Below are 21,201 nucleotides of genomic sequence, written 5' to 3'. Positions count from 1 at the left end.
TAGTGTGTTAAAGGTACATGCATGGGAGTATTTAAAGTTTTCAATAAAATATAGCTATAAAATAAGCTAACAGGCCTCTCTGCACCCTAGGCAGAGTTATATGCTCTAGTTAAGGTAGATACATTAAAAGGTTAATATTTTCGTAGACTCCCTCCAATTCAGCTCCCATGCAAAAGGTGACATCAGGTATAAGGGGTTTTACCAGGACCATTATGTAATAAATTAGAGTTGATTGGGAGGGCTACATAAGCATGTTTGTCAATGCACGCTAATTAGAAAAAGAAATACTTTCACATTGGTCACCTTTCAGCTCTGGCTGTAGTCTAAAAATCATGACATTAACTCTGTAATCCATATTATAATAAATACATTTACTTGACTGTAACTCAACTGCCTCTGTACTTCTATAATGCCGATCTTGCATCCAAGTAATAAGAAACCTTTTACGAAGAATCCCCTAAAATTATTATTGTGTAATCAGATTACATTTTCTCACAGCTTTATGCACAAATAAACCTCCTCATGCCGTTTCAGTTTGACTCAGTGTGTAATTGAAAGTTAACATCCAATCACAGATCAGCCACACTCACTCCTACAGCTTACACAGTGATATGAAGGGATCAAAATCCAACGTGCCCCAATGACAGTAACAGGCAAAGCCAGCACACAGAGGTTCGGTGAATGTGGTGTTATAGGTGTGGAGGTGGATCAGTTTGTCAGAGGAGACACTGTAGAAAGATAAAGTTCCAGCAGGACAGTCCACGTACACTGCTACTCTGTTAGTAACAGAGGAGGGGTTTAAGCGTATTCTGTTGTTGTTATGCCAGATGCTGTAGCGGGTGAAGGAGCAGGACAGACTCCAGGACTGGTCGTTTGTTCCAAACTGGCAGTGGGAGCTCTCTCCTTTCCTCCTGATTCCTTCGTAGCTCACTGATATCTCAACGCATCCCTTCCACTCCACCTCCCAGTAGCAGCGACCAGTCAGAGTGTTTCTGCACAGCACCTGAGGGAAGCTGTCAAACCTGTCGGGGTGAAAAGGATACGAATGACCTGCCGACCCCGACGCCTTCCTCTTGTTTCGCGACAGTCTCAGTTCACGATTTGCCGTGTTTGGGTCCAGCTCCAGTTCACAGGCATCTGATGGAGAGAAGAAGACAAACAATGCTTCATCCGCTTTAAAGACCTTAAGTTCTTTCTCAGATAACCAGTTAACCTAACAGAACCAAGTCACACTGTGTTTGTTTGGGTTACAAGAAATTGCGAGTTCAGTTTTGCGACTTGAATAAAAGCCATGAATTTGGAAAACAATGCAATTTTTCTTGTTTAATCTGTTTTCCCTAAAAAAATAATTGAAAATTATCTTAAAGTGGAGACTCTCAGCTTTTATTGACATCGAAACTGGTGGATGAAGGTGAAGGAATTACAACCATTTTTCATACACAGTCCACTATTTTCAGAGGCTCACTTGACTCAAAAGCTGTTTCATGAACAGACATAGGATGTTTCTTCCTCATGTCTTCATCAATCAAGCAGGTAAGATGTCTGTAGTTGCTTTGAAGTGTGGCATTAGCATTTGGAAACCTTAGGCTGCAGCAACAAAACAAGGCCACCAAGGAAATAGCAGAAGCACTCTCCAGGAGGTGAGTCTAATATAAAAAGATAGAAACTAAAAGAAGAGCTTAGCAACATAAAAAGACACAAATGTCAACAGAAGACACCAGTGGTGGATGATCTCAGGATGCTTTCCATGGCAAAGAAAAATCTCTTTCACAACAGGACAGCTGCAGTACAGGTATGGCAAAGCATCACAGAGGAGGAAATCCATTCTCTGGTGATGTCCATTTGTTCCAGATTTTAGGCAGTGGGCAAATGATCAGATATGAACGGGTTATTCACACATCTGAGACCCTGAAAATAAGAAACTGGGTATAGAAATGGCTGTAATGAATCCACCTTTCCTCCAGTTGGGATGTTACTACCCTGAAATTAAAGCTGAAAGTCTGAACTTTAAGATCATATACATTGATCAATCAAAGTGGACACAAACACTCACACTTCCTCAAGCCAGGTTTCAGCCTGTGCTCTCCTCCATAGTCCAACCTGCAGGACAAACGCTCAGTATTCAAGTGGTCGATAAACATTTTAACAGTTACAGTCGGTTACAGTTACAACTCCTGTCTAATCTAATCTGATGTATCTGTCTCGCCACTCTGGTGATGTGTGCAGTTTTTCCTTGAAGAGGAATACGACGGTGTGTGAAACGCATCCCGTACCACGGCTGCGTCTTTCTGCTACACATCTGGTCTGTCGGTCCATACCTGAGGGTGTCCAGTCTCCAGTGTGGACTCTCCAGTCCACGAGACAGCAGCTTCACTCCCTCGTCTCCTGGATGGTTGTAGCTCAGGTCCAGCTCCCTTAGATGGGAAGGGTTGGCGCTCAGAGCTGAAGCCAGAGAAGCACAGCCTTCCTCTGTGATCATACAGCCTGAGAGCCTGCATCATGACAATGCATCAGCTCGATTGTTGAAACAATAATGACTTCCTAAAATGTGTTCTTTATATGCATCACATACAACAAGATGTTTATTCAGTAAAGTTTTCTCAGTTTCATCTGGCCAGCTCTTGCCTTCACTCTGCCAGCCATTAATATTAAATTTTTATTTAGTATAGTAATCTATTGGTGTCACGGTGCCATGTGCTAGCATTTACTAATAACCAACATGCAGGATAATGTGCAGAAGAATCCAACCTGAGAATTTCCAGTTTACAGTGAGGACTCTCCAATCCAGCAGACAGCAGCTTCACTCCCGTGTCCCGCAGGTCGTTGTTACTCAGGTCCAGCTCTCTCAGAGTGCACGACTGGGAGCTGAGAACCGAGGACAGAGCTGCAAGACTTCTCTCTGAGAGGTTCCAGCCAGTGAACCTGAAGGAGAGCACAGCTGGGTTTATACTTCAGCCATAAGTTCTCATTCTTTCTGATGCGTGACACGCTTAATGGAGACAGCAGGGACTGTTATTGGTCATATTCTGTTTGAACACAGTGGAAAAAACACACACCTAACCATATCTATGCTGCAACTTGAAATGCCTCTCTATCACAGTGAACTTAACAAAATGAAGCAACCTCATAGATTTGTACCATACGCATTCAATGTAAGACAGGAAAAACCTCCTTCTCCTACAGGAGAACCAGCATGGATTGTTCAAATTTTGTCATCGAAAACAAATTATTACAGTTACTTTATCTTTCAGTCAAGAGGCGTTTCTGATGGTGACCTACAACCCCTTCAAAGAAACCAAACTTCCTTGGATTAAGTTTAAATACAAGATATTCCAATCAGAAGCAGAATGCTGTAATGGATAAGATTACAGCATCAAAAGTGAAGTCCTTATTTGTGTACTCACAGAGCTTTGTTGGAGGCTTTGACAGCTGGCAGCAGTCTCAGAAGCGTCTCCTCTGAATCAGAATATTTCTTGAGGTCAAACACGTCCAGACCATTTTCTGATGACAGTAAGATGACGACCAGAGCTGACCACTGAGTGGGAGACAGACTTTCTGATCTCAGGAAATGTTGGATCTCCTCCACTAGAGAACGATCATTCAGTTCATGCAGACAGAGGAACAGATTGATCCTTCTTTCTGTAGAGGGATTCTTCCTGATCTTTTTCTTGATGTACTTGATGGTTTTCTCGCTGGTCTGGAATCTACTTCTTGTCTGTGCCAGCAGGCCTTGCAGGAGAGTCTGATTGGTCTGCAGTGAAAGACCCATAAGGAAGCGGAGGAACAAGTCCAGGCGTCTGTTTGAACTCTGTAAGGCCTTGTTTACAGCAATTTTGTGGACATTTGTTGTGGAAGGTTTGCAGAAGCACATGAGCAGGCGCCGGACTGTCAGTCCAGACATCACATTTTTGTCGTAGTTTATGAGTGATATGTTCACATGAACAGCAGCCAGGTACTCCTGAATGCTTAAGTGAACAAAGCAGAACATCCTCCTCTGGTTTTCGTCCTTCCTCTGCCCACAAACCTCTTTGAAAATCTCTGTGAACCATCCTGAGTACCTAGAAGCTGCTCTGATTGTAACACCCCTGTCTCTCAGATCATATTGGTCAAACACTGTATTGTTTGTTTGTAACTGGTAAAAGGCCAGTTTTGCCAGTGAGCAAATGTACTGAGTGGTCTTTTCTGGGATATAGTTTTTCATTGTCTGGTTGATCTGAATCACCAGGAAGTGGGTGTACATCTCAGTCAGGGTCTTGGGCAGCTCTCCTCCCTCTTTGGATTTCAACATATCCTCCAGAACTGTAGCAACAATCCGGCAAAAAACTGGGGTCCCACACATAATGTGGAGGGTTGGTGATGTCTCAATGTGGGAGATGATTCTGCTGGACAGCTCTTCATCTCTGAATCTCTTCCTGAAGTACTCCTCCTTCTGTGGGTCAGTGAACCCTCTGACCTCTGTCACCATGTCAACACACTCAGGAGGGATCTGATTGGCTGCTGCAGGTCGTGCGGTTATCCAGATGTGAGCGGAGGGAAGAAGTTTCCCTTCGATGAGGTTCGCCAGCAGCACTTCTACTTGTGTCGACTTTGTCACATCAACGGATTTGTTTGTTTGCGACATGAAGTCAGGTTGAAGGAGACTTTCATCAAGTCCGTCAAACACAAACAGAAGTTTGAATCCACTGCTGTTTATGTTGGAAGCGTTTGAGTTCTGTGAAGTTCTGAAGATGTCATTAAGAGTCTCCTCTGTAATACTAATGCCTGGGATACATGTGTGAATTAGCTCTGCCAAACGAAACTTTTCTCCTTTCCATAAATGGAGCTGTTTAACATCAAAGGGAAAAATCAGATGGAAATCTTGACTGGCTCTTTTTTCTGCCCAGTCCAACAAAAACTTCTGCACCAGGAATGATTTGCCTATTCCCGCAGGCCCACTGGTCACTACTGTTCTTGTGGCTGCTCCTGTTCTGGAAAGGTGTTGGAAGATGTCATGGATCTTAATGGGTCTCTCTGATTCAGCTGCCGTTCCTACTTCCACCTTGGGCTTCCACACCTCGTGATGTGTGTTGGAGTGTACACCCCATCCTTCTGTGATGAACAGCTCTGGATTCATATCTCGCAAAAGTCCCTCATGCTGCTTCTCTGTCCAGCTGTCTTGTGCACACCTGAATGTGTTCTGGAGGTTAGTCTGCAGTGTGACCTGGTATGATGTGTTGGGTGGTGGAGGATGTTGTGCCGGCATTGTCCCATCTGCAAAAAAAGAACAACACAGATAATAAGTCTGGAGTGTCTGGAAATGACAATTAAGAGTGCCAGCATACAAACACTTGCTTTAATCAGTGTTAGAAGTCCGACAGGCCAGTCAGGACAAAACTCCTTTGGTTAAATCCCTAGTACAAACCATAACCTATAGTGGTACTAAATATCTGCTATAAGATGACAATACAAGACTTAGATAGATGGTGTGTTTTGGAAGGAAAGATGTAGTCACATGCAGGGGGACAGAAGCTGAAAAGTGAGAGAAATTAGATTTCGTAATCTGCATTGTAAATCAGTTCTTCCTTCTTCCTTCTTCTCAGTAGCAACAACGCAAAAAAAGAGTGGATGAAATACCTCTGGAATCAGATATTTTTCAGGTGAGAAGACTGCCTTAAAAACACCTTACCTTCAGTCGGCCTGCTGGCAGATTGGAGGTCCAAAAGAAGATCAGCCTGTGGTTGAACAGATGTAACTGCCTCGCCCTCTGATGTGTCTCCATCATCACTGATTTCAACGAAGACACCAGCATCTATGGCGAAGACGGTGTAAGCAAAAGTCTGTATCATTCACTTTGGGCTAAAAATTATTAACAACTTATTAATGAAGCAGATCTTTTTCAGGTGAGAAGTTTGCCATAAAAAACACTTTACCTTTAGTCAGCCTACTGGCAGTTTGGAGGTCCAAAAGAAGATCAACCTGTGTTTGCACAGACGTAGCTGCCTTGCCCTCTGACGTGTCTCCATCATCACTGAATTCCACGGAGACACCAGCATCTACAGCGTAGACATCATAAGCAAAAGTATGTATCATTCACATGCGGCTAAAAATGAACAACTTGTTAATGAAGCAGATCTTTTTTCAGGTGAGAAGTTTGCCATAAAAACACTTTACCTTCAGTCAGCCTACTGGCAGTTTGGCAGTCAGAAAGAAGATCAGCCTGTGGTTGAATAGGCGGAGCTGCCTCACCCTCTGACGTGTCTCCATCATCACTGATTTCCACGGAGACACCAGCATCTACAGTGAAGATAGTGTAAGCAAAAATCTGTATCATTCACATGCGGCTAAATATTATTAACAACTTATTATTGAAGCAGATCTTTTTCTGATGAGAAGTTTGCCATAAAAACACTTTACCTTCAGTTGGCCTACTGGTAGTTTGGAAGTCAGAAAGAAGATCAGCCTGTGGTTGCACAGACGTAGCTGCCTCGCCCTCTGACTTGTCTCCATCATCACTGATTTCCACGGAGACACCGGCATCTACGGTGTAGACAACGTAAGCAGAAGTCTTTATCATTCACATGCGGCTAAGAATTGTTAACTTGTTAATGGGTGAAATCATTCTCCTGACTGTACTGTAATTTCTCTGTCTTATGTCTTTTCCTAGGTAATTGTTTCCTGATGATTGGGTCCTTGGTCCTCAGAGCTCATTCTTTTTCTTTTGTTCACCATGCACAAACCTTTAGCACTATCTCTGAAGGTCACTGGACAGAAAACTTTGTTCATATCAGTCTGCTACGCTAATCTCTGTATAGAACTAGAAGTTGTGTTTAGTTCACGTTGATGTGATGACAACTCTCTCTACATGCTGCTTGTAAATTGTATGCAGTGAAACACACAGAACAAAGTGGTAATCTACTGTCATGTGCAGCCTGGAGTGTCCCAGGGATCGCTTTTAGGTCCCTTATTGTTTCTAATTCATACTCATGATAGTTACGGTTTGATGACTTATATTTTCTTTGCAAATGACATGTGAGTGTCTTTTATGGTCAGAGATATCTTCACATACTCTGGTGATAATACAATTGATTCGAGCACTTGTCATTTACAATAGTATGTAGTGTATAATATTATTTTGCAGTAGTTCAGTGTGACCTCACCTGCATCACATATCGTGTTATTAATTTGTAAAACTGGTGTGACTACATCGTGTGACTGTTCAGGCCCTGAATCTGGGATTGACAAAATCTCCACCAGGTCATTCCTCCTCATCCTCTTGAACACCCTCCTGGCCACTTCCACCCACTGATGGCTGTAGGCTTGCACCATCAGGTCCACAGTGTCCAGCCGGTCTGCGTTCTCCAGCTGGCTCTTTGGGATGGGTCTGAGGTGTCTGAGGAAGTCGGGCTGCTGGAGGTACCACTTAAACTCTTTCAGCTCTCTGTCCCCTAAATTGTGCAAAGTTTCCAGCAACTCTATCACTGTCGCCATCGTTCCTGTCTGTGGGAATTAGGATCTCTGGCTCAGAGAGTGGTTAAGGTTTTGACGGCATTGTGTTGGTACCTGTGGGACAAATATCAGAGAGCAGTATAACTACATAAAGGTTTAGGAAGAAGAGTCAGTCATTCCACAGAAATTTCATTTAGTTTTTGACATGTTTCCAAAATTTAAGTTATTTAACACTGGATCCATCTAAAGCTTTAGTGATCATTTTTAGAAGTTATATAATTCAAATAACACTTCCATTAAGTATTCACATTAAATGTGTCAGTAACGTTTAGACAACAACTTAACAAATTATTAATTTGATTTGGTTGTTTTTGATTTAATCAGAATAACACATTTCAAAAACCTTGTAGTCGGACAGGCTTTTAATCTGAGAAGATTTTTTCGTGTATAAATCTCCAGATCTTAAAATCAAGGTCATGTCAATGTTACATTAGGCCAAATAAGGCTTTGTACAATTTTTATATTATATGCAGGTAAACACCTGTAAACACACATTGAAGAACTAACTGGTATTACTCTACTCTCTTGTACAGTCTGGAGTTCACCAGGGATCACTTTTAGGTCCCTAATCATTTATAATTTACACTAATGATAGTTACTGTTTGACGGCTAATATTATGACGACACATGAGTATCTTTTACTGTCAGAGAAATGTTCACATCCTCTGGTGCTGAAATATGTAGTAGATCAATCAATTTGATGGTACACAGACAGTTAGTCTGCAACCTTTTTGATAATCTATATGCTCATTTACTAATTTTCAAGCATACTGTACATGCTCAGATTTGAACCTATCTGTAGTTTTCAGATCCAATACTTGAGGACATTTATCAAACTTCACACATCTCCCTACACATACATTGAAGCATACGCTGAAGATAAACTCACTGGTGTTACTCCAGCTGCATGTACAGTGTGAAATCTTTTGAGAAACTTGGAGTACCTCAGGGATCAGTTTTAGGTCCATTATTGTTTGCAGTTCACACTAACGATGTAGGTTATGTTTCACAGCTACACTGCCTGGCCAAAAAAAAGTCACCACCTGGATTTAACTAAGCCAGTGATTCCCAATCTGGGGTACGCATACCCCCAGGGGTAAATGGCTAAAACAGATAGATTGCCCTTCCAGAGAGACCTCAACTGCTACCACCAGTCAGCCCTCAGGCGAAGCAGTGCAGATGTGGCTAGCAAAGCTGCTAGCATAGCCACGGACAGCGATGAGGAATCTGAAGTGCGTGAGAGTAGAGGGTACATGGCTGGAGGTCAAATGTCTGAAGGGGTACGGGCTGTGAAAAGTTTGGGAACCACTGAACTAAGCAATTAGGTACATGCCTCCTATTGGATAATTACTACATGGGCAATTGTCTTTCAGCTGGCAACAAGCTATTTAACCTCAACTGATTTAATGAGTAGCTTCTCATTTCTTAAACAACCATGTCAAAAGACACATCCCGTGGTCGTGGAAAAGATGTTAGTCTGTTTAAGATTGGCGAAGATTTAAGATTAAACGTTTGGTGAAATCAAATCGCAGAAAAGCAACAGCAGAACTCTTTGTTTAACAGTGAAAGTAAGAGCATTTCCACATGCACAATGCGAAGGGAACTCAAGGGATTGGGACTGTTCAGCTGTGTAGCCTTAAGAAAACCACTGATCAGTGAGGATAACTGGAAAAAAAAGCCTTTAATTTGCTAGGGAGCATAAAGGATCCAGATTTACCCTGTTCCAGAGTGATGGGGGCATCAGGGTAAGAAGAGAGGAGATGAAGCGATGCACCCGTCATGCCTAGTGCCTACTATACAAGCCTGTGGGGGCAGTGCTATGATCTGGGGTTGCTGCAGTTGCTCAGGTCTAGGTTCAGCAACATTATGTGTCCAAATAATGACTGACAGCTGACTACCTGAATATACTGAATGACCAGGTTATTCCATCAATGGATTTTTTCTACCCTGATGGCACGGGTATATTCCAAGATGACAATGCCAGGACTCATGGGGCTCAAATTGAGTGGTCCAGGGAGCATGAGACATCATTTTCACACATGCGCAGTGGTCAGACTCTCCCATCATCAATACAAGATCTTGGTGAAAAATGAATGCAACACTGGATGGAAATGAATCTGGTGACATTGCAGAAGCTTATCAAATGCCACAGAGAATGAGTACTGTAATCAAAGCTAAAGACGGTCCAACAAAATATTAGAGCGTGTGACATTTTTTCTTGGTGGTGACTTTGTTTTTGGCCAGGCAGTGTATTTTGCTTTCAGACGACACTGGCATATCTATTACTGTAAGAGAAATCCTCACATCCTCTGGTGCTGAAGCATTTGGTTCCTTAATCAATTAACTGGTTGAAAACAAATCGGAAAATACTTACACCTAGACGAACTCGCCGGTGCTGCAGTTGCACGTGTAGCCCCAAACATGTATTGGTTTCAGGATTTCTCCCCTAAGGCTGTAAAGAATTTGTCAATTCGTCTGCATCTCCTTCCTGGCGTCTCAGCTGCAACACTCATTGTGTAACTTCATCGAGAAAAACAGAGACAACACATACTAGCATTAATGAATTGCTGTTTTCTGAAAAAGTTTAATTTACATGAAAGAATAACAGTGTCTCTCTTCTTTATTTCACACTTATGTGTAAAATTTTGGTTCAACAAACGTGACAAAATCCATTTTTACCTGATGTGAGTTTTGAGATCTCTGATGCTCTAAAAAGCGTCAATGTAATTTTGAGGAAGTTGGCAGCTTGAGTTTTATCTTGTTGTAACCACATCCTGTGTTTTGGCAGTGCAAACAGAGCTGAGTTTTTTCTACGTCCCACCAAGTCAGTAAGCGTACTGCGTCACTTCCTGTTCCTGCACTGTGCAGTGTTGCTGCTTGCAGATAGTTTAAGCTTCTTCAAAATCGCAAAAACTTTTTGTGTATTGCTGTAATTAAACCTTTACTAAATAAAACCTACTACTAGACCCAGATGTTTTAGCGAGCTATAGACCAATATCCAACCTTCCTTTTATTTCTTAAATTCTGGAAAATTTGCGCAACCGTTTAAACAGGAATGGTTTGTTTGAAGAGTTTCAGTCAGGTTTTATAGTTCATCACAGTACAGAAACAGCTCTGGTTAAACTTAACAATGGTCTCCTCATGGCTTCAGACAATGGGCTTGTCTCTATACTTGTCCTGTTAGATCTTAGTGCTGCATTTGATACTAATAATCAAAATATTTTACTACAGAGACTTGAAACTGTGATCAAGATCAAAGGAGCCAAATTAGACTGGGTTGAATCCTGTCTGTCAGACAGATTCCAGGTTGTCCATGTCAATGATGATTCATCTACTTATACAAAAATAAGTTATGGAATTCCTCAGGGTTCTGTGCTAGTACCATTAATAACTAATAATATTATTAGGAAACACTGCATATATTTCCATTGAAACGAGATGAAACTAATCAGGCTAGATGTCTGAGTGTTCAAATAGCTCTTTAAAAAGCCTACAATGGATTCAAAATGCTGTAGTGATGAGAATTAGAAAGAGAGGTCATATTACCCCAGTTTTAGCTTCTCTTCATTGGCTCCCTTTAAAATCCAGAGTAGCATTTACATACAAGGCTCCATCGTATCTTAAAGACCTCATTGTACCATATCATCCTAACAGCTCACGTGGATCTCGAAGTGCAGGCTCACTTGTGGTTCCTAGAGTTTAAAAAAGTAGAACTTATTTAAAAATTGAAATGTTATTCATGTTGTAACTGCTTCCTGTAACTGCAGCTACTGCTGTCGCAATACAGACCGTAGCTTTAAAAATACTGAATTTTAATTAAAAATTTTCTGCATCCCTAAACCTGTAACTATGTTTCTAAGTAAAATGTACCTGAGATATACAAAATCAAATGTTTACTTATTAAAATAATTTATTTTTTTATGGACTGTAAGCCAAATGTAAACAGAGTGAACTTTATTTTGTTAGATCTCAAACAGAACATATAGAGGGCAGCAGAGTAAACACAAATTTACTCGGGTGTACAAGTTTGTATTGTAGTTAAATCATATTTGAAGCAGTTTTATTTACACACATACATCAAACATAATAACCATAATTAATAATGTAATAAAACTAGTAAGAAAATGTTCGTATAAGCAAAGAAAATTACATAATGTCCAGGTTAGAAGCTCCTTTAGCCTATTTTTGTTTTTTCACAATTGAACTTAAAAATTAAAATAAACTGACAAACTGATGGGTTTTCAAAAAAAAAAAAATTAACACTTGATTTAAGATGCATAGAACAGTTGAATCCAAAATATGTGCCAAACAGTACAACCATATAACAATCTAAACAAAAAACTGACAAATAGAGCAAGTCTCTTAGATGTACGGCAAAGTGTTCAGAGAGTTGTTGGTATGTAACAACCTAGAGAAACCACAACCCTTTCTATATTTAAGTTGACAATACAAAGAGAAGAAGGAAACAGTTTATATTCTACAGTGGCATCTAGTGGGAAGAAAAAGCTTGTTTGACTGTGTCATTAATCATTTCAGCTATAATACTTTACAGACTGCAAACTGACTCTTTGTCTCTGTGGAGCCTCTTTAATCTCTCTTCATGTTGTCACATGGCATCATGTTGCTTTTGTGGTTGTTTGAGACCAAGAAACTCACAGAATGACACACAATCTCTATCTGTATTTATTCCACTTCATGTTAGCCACCGTTTGACAGAGTTCTCTGTTGGGGCAGGAAAGAAGAGACACCAATAAGGAGTCATTGCATGGATGACTATATGAACACTGAGAGTGATTAAACAAACCAGACACGACTGGTCTGGTCTGTTTGTTGCTGACTCACCTGATTTTCTCCAGTTCAGACTCAATCTCTTTGGAGGTGGTTTCGATGGCTTCAGCCTTGTTTCTCAGAGTTATACTGGCTTCAGTCTTACACTTGCTCAGATTTCTAATGTTGTTGATGAGCTCAGGAACTGCTAACAGAAGTCCCACGGCTCCTTTTCCAATCTGAAAATGAACACTCAGTCAGTGATGAGGATTTACTGCACCGTGAATGAACCCTGTTGGTGAGATCCTCATAAGCAGAAAAATATTACTTTAAAGAGACCTAAAACATCTCTCTAAAAGTAAAACTGACCTTTTGAAGTTTCATTTTGGTTGTTGCTCACTCACAAAATCTATTTCAATGAGTGGCCGTTCACAATCTGGCTTTAACAAACACAACTGAAAAGCTCTGAAAATATCTAGTGAACCTTGTGGTAGGGCACATTGACAATAAACTGGACTGGTCAAAGAACACTGAGGCACTCTACATGAAGGGCCAGAGTTGACTCTACTTTTTGCGGAGGTTGAGGTGAGGTCCTTCAACATCTGCCGGACAATGTTGAAGATGTGGTGGCCAGTTCGCTCCTCTACGCTGATGCATACTGGGGCAGGAGGCTGAGAGCGGCAGACACCAATAGACTCAACAAACTGATCCGCAAGGGCAGTGATGTTGTAGGGGTGGAGCAGGACTCTTTGAACACAGTGTCAGAGAGGAGGATGTTGACAGAGTGAAGACCATCCTGGACAACTCCCCCCACCTGCTCCACAACACACTGGCCAGTCTAAGGAGCACCTCCAGTAACACACTCATCTTACCCAAATGCACCACAGAAAGCCACAGGAGGTCATTCCTGCCTATGGCCATCAAACTTTATAAGTGAGTGTTGGTCACTCTTAACACTCTTAACACAGACTCTTTTAAATTATTTGTAACCTCTTACCTCTGTGCAATATTTTTTTTTTCTATGCATCTTACTTTTATTTTTTATACATTTTCATATAAGTCTTTATTCTTTTTGTATTTGCCTCTGTCACGTCGCAACTGTGGAGAAATTCGCAAACGCACCTCTTGCGTTTCTGTGTAGACAGACAGAAACGGAGAAAATGATGATGTCATCGCCACACCCCCGAGCAGCCTTCCACCTCTTATATCCCGCAAGACGTCTCATAACAACATCAACAACAATGGCGGACTACATGCTAGTTTTCCTGCTGGAGAAGATATTGAGCCTATTAGGGTTACTAGGGCAAAATATCATGCTCCTGTGCCACCCATTGACTGTATCACTCCCTCAGGAAATACACGGAAGCAGGGTTGTCAATTACTGATGGATTTAATCGCAGCTTCAATTATCGTCCATGAAATCCACCGTCGAACTACATGAAATACAATCGCACACAGAAAATACTTATTACACACACTGTAACGTTCAGACAGACACGCATCCGCTAATTAGCTTAACGAGCAATTAAACATAAACAAAATGCGCAACAATATTCAGACATTAAACACATACCTCGCTGGCTGCAATTCACCATGAGGGAATGAGAAGCAAAACGGAAGGAATGGGCAACTTTTTCTTCAACTTCGTCTAATCAAGGCGTAACAACTCCTGCCATTCATCAACTTGGGGAAGACCGCACATGTCAGTGAATAACAAAAATGTGTCTCTTTCACCCAATTGTCGTTGAGAAATCTCAGATTTGATTGTAGGTTTTGCAAGTTCAACATGGGTTATAGGTCAAAAGTTGAATGAACGAGAACTTATGTCCTTTCGTTTTCTTACAGGTTGAGTTGTTGTTGCCCATAATACGCTAGCATTGTGCTAATGAACGCTGATTGGTCAGTGAAGGATGGATTACGACCAGACACACCGCTTGACGGCATTGTGGCATCCAAAGCGGGACCAGAATGTTAAGGCGGACTTTTTCGCCCAAGTTTTTTTTTTTTCCGGCCCGGTCTTTTAAAACAACAAAACAAAAACTCTTCTAGCACGTGTACTTACCTGCGTCAGCTGTGTTGTCCATGCCTCGAGAGAAAAGAAAGTGCAGAGCGCGAAAGCACCAAAGCAGTGACTGAAGGATTGCTGTAAAGCAGTATCTCTGGTCGTACGATGTGTATGACGTCATTGACATTTTAAAATACTTTTTAAAGCAAATAAGTGACTCTAAAAAATCTAACACCCAGCAATGTGTAATTTCTTTGCATCTCCTTTCAAATACAATATTCAAATTACTGCACAAAAAGTTATATCCTGAGAAAAGTGGATTTTGAGGGATATTGCTCCATAGTAGGGATGTCCCGATCAGGTTTTTTTGCCCCCGAGTCCGAGTCCGAGTCATTTGATTTTGAGTATCTGCCGATACCGAGTCCCGATCCGATCCAAAGTGACGTCATGCCGCATACGTTGTTTCTGTGTGGAGTTGAGACGGTCTGACTCTGTACCACCACATAACAGCAAATACTAAGCTGTTATTTTTCCCATTTGTTTTGAAATATTATAGATCTGATAAAAAAAATTAATGAGAATTAATATAAATATATATATATATATATTCGATCCCTGATCGGGATCTAACGTCCGATTCCGATCGAGTCTGAAACCACGTGATCGACCCCGATTTCCGATCACGTGATCGGATCGGGACATCCCTACTCCATAGACCTCCATTTATTCTGCACTCGTCCTGAGAGCGCCCTCATATGGAACCAGAGTGGAACTGCAACCAGTTCAGAAGCCGGAAGTTCAATGGGAGTGGAACTTCTCCCCTACATTCTCTCAGAGAACGTCTAATATGGGGAGAAGTTCCACTCTCACTGAACTTCCGGGTTCTGAACTGTTGCAGTTCCACTCTGATTCCATATGAGGGCGCTCTCAGGACGAGTGCAGAATGAATAGCGGTCTATGGAGCAATACCCCTCAAAATCCACTTTTCTCAGGATATAATTTTTTGTGCAGTAATTTGAATATTGAATTTGAAAGGAGATGCAAAGAAATTACACACTGCTGGGTGTTAGATTTTTTAGAGTCACTTATTTTGCTTTAAAAAGTATTTTAAAATGTCAATGACGTCATACACATCGTACGACCAGATACTGCTTTACGGCAATCCTTCAGTCACTGCTTTGGTGCTTTCGCGCTCTGCACTTTCTTTTCTCTCGAGGCATGGACAACACAGCTGACACGGGTAAATAATCGTGCTAGAAGAGTTTCTGTTTTGTTGTTTTAAAAGACCGAGCCGAAAAAAAAAAAACTTGGGCGAAAAAGTCCGTCTTAACATTCTGGTCCCGCTTCGGATGCCACGATGCCGTCAAGCGGGATCTGGTCGTAATCCGTCCTTCACTGACCAATCAGCGTTCATTAGCACAATGCTAGCGTGTTATGGGCAACAACAACTCAACCTGTAAGAAAACGAAAGGATATAAGTTCTCGTTCATTCAACTTTTGACCTATAACCCATGTTGAACTTGCAAAACCTACAATCAAATCTGAGATTTCTCAACGACAATCGGGTGAAAGAGACACATTTAGCCGTTTAGCTCCATAGAGTCCCATTCATGTTGCACTCATGGCGATCGCCAGCAGTGGAAATCTGGTGGAACTGCAACCAAAATTCATTACAATGGGACTTAATAGAGAGTGGGAAGGCTCTCCGTAGACGGGCTCTGATTCTCTGATAACAAACTTCCTGGTTGCTACTACTTAAAGTGTCCCCGTGCAACACAGAAATACATAAAATAAAAGTTCCTCTCATATACATAATTCCATCAAAATTGGTCAGTATGCATTAAATAAGAAACAAAAAATAAATAAACATAAATAACATAAATAATATTTATGGCAGTTAAAGACTGTATATACTAGGTGCCACCACGCTGAGCAAAAAAGACAATTTGTAAACAGCGCTCAAGGTTTGTGCACATGCTCCGCCTCTTCCTCTCCGTTTTTGGTGAATTTATGAAACTGAAACAGCGCCACCTATAGGCCTGGAATATGAAGTAGCGTTTTCGGTCGTGCTGAAACGGATCTGTGTGGACGCGGATATTTCTTGAAACGATGCCATCGAAAACGGAGAGGGAAAAGATCGTTTTCGTACGTGTGGACGTGGCCTGATATTGACTACTCACAGATGAAAAGAGGGTGTCTGCTCATCAGCCTACGTGTAGCCTAACCACAGCTGCAACATTATTTGACAATGGGCCTGTTTAAGGTGAACTAAGTGGACGAGAGCAGGCTGCAGAAACAAAAAGCTGTAGTGAAGTTAAGTTACAGTTCCCAGCAGCCCTCAGTTCTTACAGGAAGTTACTGAAACATTCATCCTGTTTGCAGTTATTGAATGTGTTTAGGTTGTCGTAGTATGTGAACGAATCTGGTTTTCAAATGTGTGAAAGGCTCCTAACAGACGTCTAGATGTCAGCCAACATCATGAACGTACAGGGGTGGAGCAGCAATTTTAAAAGTGGGGGAGTTCTAGGGGTAGGACATGAGCACCGCAACCGCCTTTGGCCCCTGTTTCAGTCTCTTTCTAGATTTTCTTCATCAGGATATGCAAAAAATATTGCATTGCCTGGACTTCCCTTCCTCATCCTACATAACTACAGAACTCAATGTCAATATTCCTGAACATGGAAGTGTTGAAATATTTTATTTAAACTTAGAACAAACCTCTACAGCCTTGATTTTGGTGAGGAAACATTCCTTTCTTTTGTTGTTCTTTTATCTGCTTTTTATTTATTATTTCACATATATTTTGTTGTTCTAATCTGTTTTAACTAATCTTTCATCCTAGCCTTTATCGTACTCTATATTATTATTTTATTCCTGTCATTATTTAAGATTTAATAGTTTTATTGCATTTCATTGTCTTCATTTCTATTCTTTTCTAGTTTCTGAGAGCAGTAACAGGGATGAGCTGATGTAGGGGATTTTTTCATTGAAAAGGTTTTAAGCTCCAACAAATAGCTTTAAATTACATAAATGAACACCTATATGGCACTAATGCAAGAATATGTACTACTACAAAATTGAATTAGTGCATTTATGGATTGACAGCTTTCTGTTTCCCTCCTGTCACTTACATGACAACTTGAGTGGAAAAATAAGTCAATCTTCTGCTGCCTTTCCTTTTTGGCATTCATAACAAAAAAGAATAATGCTTGCAAAACTTTGCATTAACTTTGTTTGCCACCTGGCTTGCTTAATAGTTTCGTTATTTACAGAGAAAATTCGACATCATTAACGAGTTAAATTAGCGTTTCATACCTCTGTTCTGTTCGCTGTTTGCTGCAGCGAGTGACCGGTCGGCACTGGCAGCTCCGTGTTAGTGTTTACTTTGCCGGGCGGCCGGGACTAGTGGGTTTGGTCAAATGACTGTGATTGGATGGATGGCTGTCAATCAATCTAACTGTCTGGGAGACAGAGGTGCGCTCCATTTCAGTAATCTGGTACACAGCCAGGGCGGGCAAACGGTTTAATACCTTAGGAAAAAGTGTGTGTGTGTGTGTGTGTGTGTGGGGGGGGGGGGGGGGTCAGCTTGTTGAAAACGGGTGTGACGCCCATGTGAACGTGTCTGATACTTACATGTCCAATAGCTTTTGATGATGGCTTCACGTCAAGACATTTGGCTGCTTTTATGACACCTATTTTCATCACTTCTCTGTCTGCTTTTTTCTGACTGACTTTGGCCATTTCTTCTGTGACCAACCCTGTGACAAACTCTGAAAGCTGCACTGACTCTTTCAGGATGTTTAAATCCAAGTCTTTGTTGAAGACCTTTTTCAGCTGCATATTCGATACCAATGTGATCAGATCGTCATTGTCTTTCAGATTCAGCCCGTTGCGTTTGGCTATTGCTCTCAGGATTCGCTCCATGACATAATCCTCTGGAGAAACATCTTCACGTCTGGCCTTTGTTTCTGTTGACAGTCTCTTCACATGTTCTTGAATTTCTTCCCCAACATTTTCAATCTTCTCTGAAATCTGTTTTGCCTCCTTCATGGTGTCACTTGATATGAGAACACCGACCACCTCAGAGCCCAGGTTGGTAGCCAAGCCAAGACTAGTCATTGCTACTCCTGCTGCAGCTAGAAAAGGTATCGCAAGTCCTCCTGTACAGACAGTAGCTACTCCTGCTACTGTGAGGGAAGCTGCACCGCCTACAGACGCAGCGCTCCCAACCACTTTGGTGACATTAATATTCTTCTTGTGTTTTTCCAGCTCAGTGGCCAGCTTCTTCAACTTTTCTGTGCTTTCTTTTTGCAGCTTCACCCAGGAGAAGATTTTCTCAACCAGAATGTCGGCAGAATCCATGTTGTGATTGCGCTGATGTCCACAGCGAAGACAGAAATACAACAGCTGTGATTGACAAAAAAGTAAAAAAATAAATAAAAATAAATAGAGGAAAGACAATGTTAATTATGACATTTTATAAAGTGGCTTCATATTGATAATGCAACACAGTGCATTGCAGATTGTTAAATAATCACACAACTGTAATCAGTTGGACATTGGACACCAGTTACTAAACTTTTAAGACAATGCAGAACAGTCAGGTAGAAAGAGGACTGACAGGATGCTGGAGGAGATTTAACTAAATCCACCTTTTTGTTGTGCAGAAAGACACACCTTGTCCATGGACACAAATCCTTTGAAAAATATTTTATGGCAATTTTCAGTTATCCTTGAATTTTTATAAGGTCATTCATACTAATAACAGGGAAGCAAGTCAGTGAGATTATGTTTTTTTTTTGGTTGGTGAGATAAGAGACAATAAACGGTAAAAAGTGATTTGATGAAAACTTCATATCCCTTGAACTAGACTGCTTAATAAATCTGAATAATAAGTAATAATAATTTTAACAAATTATGTTATAGCTTAGATTCAGTTATTTATCTTTAGTTATATATCATCTGCGGGTTAGGGTTAAGGTTAAAAAAAAATACAGTTGATGGTATATAGGAATTTAAAACTTTCCTTTTGTGTGAAGCACCTTGCAAAACCAAAGACCAAAATAAATCATATACAAGATCTAAACTAATATAAAGCTTCAAGTCTCATTTCATCAAACGTGAACTGATTTTATATGTCTGTGTTTAAAATATCATCAAGCCTCTTATGAATGCGTCATGACCTTTTCTACATGTAGTAAAATTTTACGTCAACCCTCTCTGAGTTAAATAACATTCATGAAACCTGCTGCTGAATCACTAAAATATTTACTTAAAAGTAAAACTCACGGAGCATCAACTTAGTAAAGAAATCATCAAAATGACTTACTTTGGAGCGTCACAAGATGTGTCGAGAAGATGCTCACGTCTGACAGTCGGTGTTCAGGTTTACTTGTTCTGCACCTGAATGGAGGAAGTGGAAATGATATTCTCATACTGATCTTTGTCTGTTGGCAGTATATGGGGTTACAAAGGGTGTCAAGTTGATGTTCAGCCAGTGACACACACCTTGTGTGTGTCACTGGCTGAACTTTTGGACTGCCCTTAAGCATTCTTGGTTTCCTATAAACCACATTGTTCACTTATCTTTGTGACTATGGTTACAAGTGAAAGACAAAACACTGAGGGACAACTGTTCAAATGGGTGCCATAAAATATTCACAGATAAATTTTATTCATGGCTTATCTCCCTGTAAAGCACTTTTTTACCTGGGATTGAAATGAGCTGTATGTAGTTGAAATTAGAGGAACATCATTCAAGAGTGAAGTTCATGCTGATTTAGGTAGTACAGGAGAGACACAGTTATCTTGACCGACTCAATGTTCGAGTTAATTGGTGGCACAAAGTTCTTACGGCCAGTTACCTGATGTGAATAACTGTGTGACCAACCGAGAGGTAATTACGAGCATGTGAGTGTTTTGAAAACTGTGACTTAACAGGAACAGTGTGAAAACGAACTGTCATTGCTAACCGCGACTCGCCGCTAGCTTTCGCCAAGCGTTGTGTGTGATTAACTTGCTCTTTGCTCTGTATAAATGTGTTCGGTTGATTCGAGCTAATGCTTAATCGGTCTGAAAGTACCCACGGACTTGGACTTTAGCTTGTATATCTAATTCAGGAAGGGAAGACGGACATTTTGACAAACATTAAGGAGGGAAGCGAAGCTCCCGTGAACTATTGAGTACAGGGATGGGCAACTTAAATGATGGAGGGGGCCACAATTTTTCATCGACACTACCTGAGGGCCACATAGGACTGTGCACTTAACCGGATATGATAGAGTAGTAGAGTAGCTGACTAGTAGAGTCTGTTGTGGACCAGAGGCCTCATGTACAAAGACTTGCGTGGATTTCCTACTGAAACGTGGTGCATGCTCAGATCCAGAAGCACATTTCCTTTGTACAGCCCAATTAATGTTATACCTGACCCCTCATTGTCCACGCCCCCTTTTAAGTATGCAAATTATATTTAAATTGACCCTGCACCTGAGATTGCCCTCTCTGCACATCAGAAAATGAAAACATAATGAGTAAGACAGAAACAACAGAAAGCAAATTAGAGAAGCTACTCACTGGAGTGGAAGGGCGCAAAAATGTACTCTTTGGCACGCTGTCATCCATGCGCCACAATGTTGGTTAATTGCATTTGCGCATCACATATGATCTGTACATTGATCAAATGAAAATGTTTCATCATGTGATGCAGCTTTTATAGCAATGTGTGTGCAGTTGATAGCTCCGATTACATTCGGAAAACGGCAAATTGCGCTTCAGTGCTGACCTGTTCAGATGCATTGCATGGGAATTTGATATACCTGGCTGACATGGGGATAATTCTGTCCCACATGGCTGGCATGGCTCTGCTCAGGGTCGACCGGCACAGTCCCGATCGGTCGGACTAATTGTTTTCATATTTATTATGAGACTTTCCCAGCATCACCTCT

The 21,201-nt window shown here is 41.1% G+C and overlaps 1 protein-coding gene across 1 annotated transcript; it reads right to left on the bottom strand.

Moving 5' to 3' along the window:
• Positions 1 to 581: 581 nt before the first annotated feature.
• On the bottom strand, positions 582 to 10,224 carry LOC311506154 (uncharacterized protein). The gene is made up of 12 exons (XM_084570034.1): positions 10,165 to 10,224; positions 9,860 to 10,005; positions 7,137 to 7,539; positions 6,394 to 6,516; positions 6,151 to 6,273; positions 5,910 to 6,032; positions 5,666 to 5,788; positions 3,405 to 5,250; positions 2,749 to 2,922; positions 2,319 to 2,492; positions 2,054 to 2,100; positions 582 to 1,137 (listed from the first exon to the last, which is right to left on the bottom strand). Exons 3-12 carry the CDS (start codon positions 7,465 to 7,467, stop codon positions 593 to 595), a joined length of 3,609 nt encoding a protein of 1,202 aa, XP_084426160.1. The 5' UTR covers positions 7,468 to 7,539; positions 9,860 to 10,005; positions 10,165 to 10,224; the 3' UTR covers positions 582 to 592.
• Between the last annotated feature and the right edge of the window lie 10,977 nt (positions 10,225 to 21,201).

The sequence above is a fragment of the Chelon labrosus genome (genome assembly GCF_963514085.1).
Source record: "Chelon labrosus genome assembly, chromosome: 21".
Classification (NCBI taxonomy): Eukaryota; Metazoa; Chordata; class Actinopteri; order Mugiliformes; family Mugilidae; genus Chelon; species Chelon labrosus.
This window is presented reverse-complemented; position numbering and strand designations above follow the sequence as displayed.